Below are 7,500 nucleotides of genomic sequence, written 5' to 3' on the forward strand. Positions count from 1 at the left end.
GTAGTAGTAGTAGTACCCATAGGTGTAGTACCTTCTCGTGGCCAAAGTACATGAGGTTCTGTCCGTCAAACTTGACAAAACGTTTCTGGAAAACATAGTTCCTGAAAAATAAACAGTATTTTCAATGTAACACAAAGAAAACACAAGAGATTGATGTTATAATAAAACCTCCAACTATCAGATTAATGTCATAGGAGACGAGGAGGTAGGAAAGGAGGCAGGAGACAGGTAATAGGACATAGGAGAGTAGGACAGACGAGATAGGTAATACGACGTAAGAGACTAGGAAGTAGGAGAAAAGAAATAAGGTGCAGAAGGAATGGAGGTAGGAGCTAGATAATAGGACATAGGAGACTAGGAGGGAGGAGACAAGAAATAGGTAGTAGGACATAGGAGACGTAGGAGACTCGCTTGGAGGAGATAATTATTAGGACGTAGGAGACAAGGAAGTAGGAGATAGGCAATACGACATTGGGGACTAGGAGGTAGGAACAAGAAATAGGATATGGGGGAAAGGATGTAGGAGATAAAATAATAGGAAATAGGGGACTAGGACGGAGGAGATAAGTATTAGGACATAGGGCACAAGACGGTAGGAGATAGGTAAAAGGACGTAGGTGACAAGGAGACAGATAAAAGGGTGTAGGAGGAGAGGATGTAAAAGACAGGTAAGACGTAGGAGACATGTATTAGGATGTAGGAGACAAGGAGGTAGGAGACCAAGAATAGAAGCTTGGAGAAAAACGAAGTAAAGTAGGAGGTAGGAAACATAGGGAGGAGATTAGGAGGTAGGAGACACGTAGAGTAAACTGGGAGGTAGGAGACATAGGGAGTAAAGGAGGATGTAGGAGACACAGGGAGGAGATTAGGAGGTAGGAGACACATAGGGTTAACTAGGAGGCAGAAGACATGAAGTAAAGTAGGAGGTAGGAGACATAGGGAGTAAAGGAGGAGGTAAGAGACAAAGGAAGTAAAGTAGGAGGTAGGAGACATAGGGAGTAAAGTAGGAAGTAGGAGACACAGGGAGGAGATTAGGAGGTAGGAGACTTAGGGAGTAAAATAGGAGGTAGGAGACATAGGAAGTAAAGTAGGAGGTAAGAGACAAAGGAAGTAAAGTAGGAGGTAGGAGACATAGGGAGTAAAGTAGAAGGTAGGAGACATAGGAAGTAAAGTAGGAGTTAGGAGACACAGGGAGGAGATTAGGAGGTAGGAGACACATAGAGTAAACTAGGAGGTAGGAGACATAGGGAGTAAAGTAGAAAGTAGGAGACATAGGAAGTAAAGTAGGAAATAGGAGCCATAGGAAGCAAAGTTGGAGGTAGGAGACTTAGGGAGTAATGTAGGAAGTAGGAGACACATAGAGGAAACTAGGAGGTAGGAGACATGAAGTAAAGTAGGAAGTAGGAGACAGACCGAGCGGCTGAGGAGGAGCAGAAGGACAGGAGACAGTCGGTGGCCAGAGCCGTGAAGGAGACACAGTGAGGAGACGAGGAAAGGAGGCGAAGAAGGCCACTGAGCCATGACCTCTGACCCCTGGAGACACAGAGGAAAACCTGCATTATTCTGAATGAGTTATTTTTGACTAATTACACCTCTCTCTCTCTGTAACTGCTGCTGCTGTCAGGCTCGTCGTTTTGGTCTTAAAGGCGTATTGTGTAACTTTTCCGGTTATTTCTTTGTCTGGAATGTTCCACAGTGTGACTTTAAAGCGCTCTACTTAAAATTTTCTCAATTCCAGGTGGTTTTACAGCTCAAAAATGCCTAGAAAAACAGACATTCTGACTGTGAGCGGCGTCGCCTCTCCACAGATCTGACCTCAAATTTTGACTTATTTTGGTGTGATAATATCTAATGTAAATATTAATTATAGTTTTACACTGTTCAAGAAGCAAATTTTGAAAAAAAATGTAGAAAAATATGTACAAAAAGTACAGGAAGTCACAAACCGATGACATGACACGTGAATTATTTATGCAAAAATGTCTAACAAGAAGCTTTTTTTTTTTTTTTTTTAAACTTAAACGAATTGTTTCAACAAAATCATGCATTTTCTTAAAAATATTTTTAGTTGTTAAATAATGTAATAATGTAATCTAATGTAATAATAATAATAATAATAATTTCTGTGTACATTTCAGGAGTTTTGGAACATTATGCAATTTCTTCCTAAAAACCTGCTTTTGTTGTTCGTAAAATCTTAAATGTAATGATCTTAAACTGTGTTTTAGTGAAATTATAGTGCAACCTCTCATAGGCGCTATAACGGTTGGCTTCGATTAGCTTCATTTGGCTGAAATCAAAGTCACTATGGCGCGACGTCACACTTCCTCAGTCCACTTCAATCTACCATTTTGGTTTTTTTTCCCGACTATAGTCGCACTTTTTTCATGGTTTGGGTGTTTTCTGCGACTTATATATAAAAAATGTTGACACTGAAGCGGTGAGAGGTTCTAGTCTTGTGTGTCAGTATCTGCTGCTCCTGTTCCTCCTGTACCACTGTCACTTGGCTCTACTGCGCATGTCTCCTGCAGAAAGAGCCTCTGTCCTGTCTGTATCATGTCAGTCGATCGCACCGTTACTTCTGCACCACTGAACAATTTAAACTTTAAAACAAACTTATAAAGACGACTGAGAAAACTGAACTGAACTGAACTGAACTGAAATGCCCTCAAAAAGAAAAACATATTTTGCAGATGACAAGCTGCAAATCGTGAAATCTGCAGCTGAAAATGGAAATCGAGCAGCAGAAAGAAAGTTGTGACACACTTATGACACCGGGAGGATGCACCATGAAACTTTCCTGAAGTCACTGGATGGATGGACAAAGCCTGAACTTCAGTGACACCGAAACCATCCTGTCGGGATTCAGAAAGACCCGAATAATTCTAACTGGAACTGATGCTGAGTCTGACGACAGCGACACAGAAGAAGAAGCGGACGCTCTGTTTACCTCCGGAGGTCGTGGAGTTGCTCAGAAGTGACACCGAGGATGAAGAATTGAATGGATTTAGTGATTTGGAGTGAGATGGAGAGTTTGTTAAACTTGTTCTGTTCTGTTGTTTATGTTATAGTTTATCTGAAGAACTGTTCATATGTGACATTAACAGTCTTTTGTTCTGTTCTATTGTTTTTACTAGAACTTGACTTTCGACATGAAATTATCGGTTCCTGGTCTCTGATTTTAAAAAATAAATTCCCCCCAAAAAGTGCAACTTGTATATGTTTTTTTCTTCTTCATTATGCATGTTTTGGCTGGTACGACTTATACTCCAAAGCAACTTATAATCCAAAAAATACAGTACACTCTATGGCAGTCAGAGTAGCTGAGTGTGATCTTACCCCTGAGGAGAGAGCTTGTCGAGCCAGCCGCTGAGGACGGGCGGGGCCTTGTCATTCAGAGACGTGTAACTGGCGTACGGCGAGATGATGTCATCGTCCAGGTGAGGGGGCGGGGACTCGTGCGGAGAGAGACGCTTCAGCCACAGACTCTGAGGACTGAGCACACGCAGAATGAGCACATTAGCAAATTTTAATATTTGAAATCTTCTAGAAATCTACTGGGAAAATGAATCTGACACCAACTGGAATCTGGAACAACAATGGACGGGTTTCAAATTTGGCAGGACTGTTCATGTTCCATTTTATTTTACATACAAATGAGCATTTAGAATATTTCAAGTAAAAATATCTGAAAATGTATGATTTTTTTTTAAGACAGTTGATTAATTAATGAGTGAATGTGTCTTTTTTTTTTCCAGTTTTCAGTCTCACCTCTCCTGGTCGGTCTGAGGAGAGCCTCCGTGATCTCTGCTCCGGTCCATCTGCTCAAACCAAACATCAGGATCATCTCAAAGTTCTCAGTATGAATCACTCACCTCGTTTACATGAGAGCTTTAATTCCGAATAAAAATAATTAAATTCTGAATAAAATTAATTCCACTTTAAACACTTACTTCCTAATGAAAATGATTATTCAGAATTAAACTTAATTCCGAAGTAAGCGGGTGGTTTATTCCGATTTTAAAGCCAAATTAATTTATTCCTCGATCGTGTAAAAGGTTATTCTTCTTTAAAAATAATTCTGGCTCGTTCAGGCTCCACCAGTTCTCGCTTCGGATTTTCACCCACGTCTCTTTGGATTTGCGAGCGGGATGCGGGAGTGGGCTGAGGTAGAGCGGCCGTCGACTCAGTTTGTCTTTTTCCTCCCTTCTCCTCCTCAGCCGACAGACGTAAAGCGCGATGAGAGAATTCTCCAGCTGCTGCGCAATTATCATCGGAACGACCGCGGGAAAAATTTGGATCGTGTTTGTGTCCGCCGGTTTTCTTCCGGTCGACGTAAATCCGTTGGTGTCTCTGTCCAATCAGAACCTTTCCCCACCCCCAGACGCTCAGAGGAATTAAATAAAGACGATTTAACGAGTTTTCGATGTAAACTCGATTTAATTCAGACCTTTTAATTCGGAATTAGAAAACATCATGTAAACGTGGCCGTAGTGTGAGTGTGTGCATCAGTGTTCTCTCTGACCTCGGGGAGCGGGGTCCTCCTGGAGAACACGGTCTCACAGTACGGACTGATCTCCTCCTCCGGGTCATCCGTGGACGCTGGACACACAAAGACCTGGTTCAGTCCTGGTTCAGTCAGAATTTAGACCCGGTGACGCTTCAGCTTTTAGTCTTAAAGGGCCCATATTACACTATTTTCTGATCTATTTTAAAGCCGACCTGGAGTTGTGTTTTGTTTCTTTCACACATGTTTATCACACAAACCTGCAGATTTAGGCTGGGTTCTTCTCTCAAATGGAAAACACTGTGTTCTACCTTGTGATGTCATGCGGTGTTACAGGAAGTGCTCTACTGTGTTTTTAAACTGAATAGACCTTCAACAGAATAATTTCAGACCTGGAATTTAATGCGGTCGCTGTATCGGACTGTTGTGGTGAAGAAGGAGCTGAGCCGAAAGACAAAACTCTCGAGGTCAGTCTACGTTCCTGCCCTCACCTATGGTCATGAGCTTTGGGTAATGACCGAAAGAACAAGATCGCAGATTAGGGATGGGCATGATCAGTCGACTAATTGATAATTGATCATTAAGAATTTCGTCGATCACGTTAATTTTTAATCAACAAACCGAATGTAGGTTTCTGTGTGTAGCGAAAGGAGGCTGAGTCTGACACAAACACTGGAGTTGTGCCTCACAGTCCCACGTTTGGGCTCTGGCTCCTCCTTGGAGACACTGTACCACTCAGTGTGTGCGTTTAGTAATGATAATGATGATAATTTTAATATAAAAACATGAATGATTAATCGAAAATAGATCATTAATTCTCCCGACGATCGATTAAGAAAATGTAATCGAATGTCCATCCCTAATGTAGATACAAGCACTTGAACTGAGTTTCCTCCGCAGGGTGTCTGGGCGTCTCCCTTAGAGACAGAGTGAGGAGCTCAGTCACACGGGAGGAGCTCGGAGTAGAGCCGCTGCTCCTCCGCATCAAGAGAAGCAGCTGAGGCTCGGGCATCTGTTCGGGATGCATTGTGGGCGCCTCCCTCGGGCATGTCCCATCGGGAGGAGGCCTCGGAGAAAACCCAGGACACGCTGGAGGGACTATGTCTCTGGGCTTGCCTGGAAATGCCTCGGTGTCCCTCTGGAGGAGCTGGAGGACGTGTCTGGGGTGAAGGAAGTCTGGGAGTCCCTGCTTAGACTGCTGCCCCCACGACGCGGCCCCGGATAAGAGGAAGAAAATGGATGGGTCGAATTTTACAATCTCTACTAAACTAAAGGTAAAAGGAGCTGTTAAATGAAAACTACCACTAAATGAAATCACAAGGTGGAACAGAGCATTTTGATCTTTGGAGATGTAGACAAACCAATCAAAAAGTGTTACTCAAACATGTGTGACTGAAACAAAACACAGCTCCAAGTTTGTTTTTGAGGAGTTAACAACATTATAACACGACTTAAAGCTCACAAGAGTCAGTTTTGTGTAATACGAGACCTTTAATAGTAGTTTAGCAGCAGAAGTCGTCGTCGTGTTAGTCGTGTTCTTCTATTATTTATTATTGAAAACATGCGCCCCCAGGTTACTGCACTGACCTCTAGTGGACGAAGAGGAGTTGTTGCTCAACGTGCTGCTGCTGCAAGATCGCACAAAACAAAACACATCCACATATTCAACTTATATGTTAAATAATTAAGTAAAACAAAAGTCCCTAAACGCTCCTTACCTGTTCCTCTCCTGGCTCCTCTCTGTGGGCAGTCTGGGTGGAGTGGGCGGGGCCTGCTGACTGTAGCCCCTCCCACTGAGCGTAGACCCCCAGTAGATCTCGTTGGACACCATCTCCATCGCGTCACCTCCTTCCGTCCAATCAGAATCCAGCGTCTCCTCCTGCTTCTTCTTACTTCTACTCTGTCGCGGTGGGATCGGCGGCAAAACGTCCGTTAGCGACCTGCTCCGGCTCGGTCTGGACTTTAGGAACTTTTTATTCCCGGTAGGACTAACGCTAGATTCTGGAATATCGGTAGGACTAACCGTACGAGGGGGAGGAGTTACAGGAAGTGGGTTTTCGCTGACGGGAGGAGCTGAAAAAGCGTTAAAACTACGTCGTATCCGCGGCGGAACGGGCGGAACGAAAGAGCTAGCGTCTGACATAGATCGACTCCTGTGATTGGTCGATTGGTCACCGGGCGGATTCTCACAGTCCGATGTCACTGAAGAAGGAGTCACGCCGCTGTTGCCGGGGAGATTATCAGAGTCTAGACTGCGCGACTCCGGGGAGAGCCTCCTGATTGGCCGCTGCGGGTCATGTGACGACGGGGAGAAGTGGACGGGCGTGGTGCGGCGGCGGTTGAAGACGGTCCGAGGTTTCGGGACCGGTTTGAGTCCGGGCCGTTTGGGGTCCGTGGAGTCCAACATGGGGGCGCTCTGATTGGTGCGCGGGGGACAGGAAGTGCGCTGCAGGTGGCCGATCAGGCGCAGGATCCGTTTGCGGTGTCCGGTGGCGGTGACGCCCAAACTCAGAAGAGAGTCCTGGTCCAAGAAGAGCAAGTCCGAGGCAGAGACCAGACCAGCTTTAACGAAGATCTCCACATATCTGCAGGACACAAGGACACAGCTTAGACCTGGTTTAGACCCAAAATAAAGGAGCTGTACCAGATTTTTACTGTTGTGAAAAAGTGAAAAAGACTAATTTCATTTTAAACAGTTTGTTGTGGTTTAAAGTTATTCCTCATTTACTTTATGCATTCAGAACATCCTCATTTTTCACCGTGATGAGTTTATAAGCCCTTTTCACAAATCTCAGACTCCACTTTTGCCATGACGGTAAAGCTGACAACAAGCAGCATGCTAACACGCATTTCCTGATTGTTGGACAATGGTATATTTTTGATGAGGAAACAGTATTATTAACCTGATTCAGCAGCCGGTTTCACTTCATGAAAACCATCTGACCTCACGGCATTAGGATTCGTTCGCTCAACGGTAGGCGGGTATTTGGTTG

At 44.2% G+C, this 7,500-nt stretch overlaps 1 protein-coding gene across 1 annotated transcript in view; it reads right to left on the minus strand.

Moving 5' to 3' along the window:
* arap3 (ArfGAP with RhoGAP domain, ankyrin repeat and PH domain 3) overlaps positions 1–7,500 on the minus strand; it is a 78,555-nt gene that overhangs the window by 39,777 nt on the left and 31,278 nt on the right. The window contains 6 exon segments of the mRNA XM_055160107.1: positions 32–101; positions 3,340–3,495; positions 3,772–3,821; positions 4,526–4,602; positions 6,095–6,135; positions 6,226–7,092. Of these exon segments, the coding sequence (XP_055016082.1) occupies positions 32–101; positions 3,340–3,495; positions 3,772–3,821; positions 4,526–4,602; positions 6,095–6,135; positions 6,226–7,092 (1,261 nt within the window).

Source organism: Boleophthalmus pectinirostris, unplaced genomic scaffold (genome assembly GCF_026225935.1).
Source record: "Boleophthalmus pectinirostris isolate CB_2022bp ecotype Guang Dong unplaced genomic scaffold, ASM2622593v1 HiC_scaffold_3, whole genome shotgun sequence".
NCBI lineage: Eukaryota > Metazoa > Chordata > Actinopteri > Gobiiformes > Gobiidae > Boleophthalmus > Boleophthalmus pectinirostris.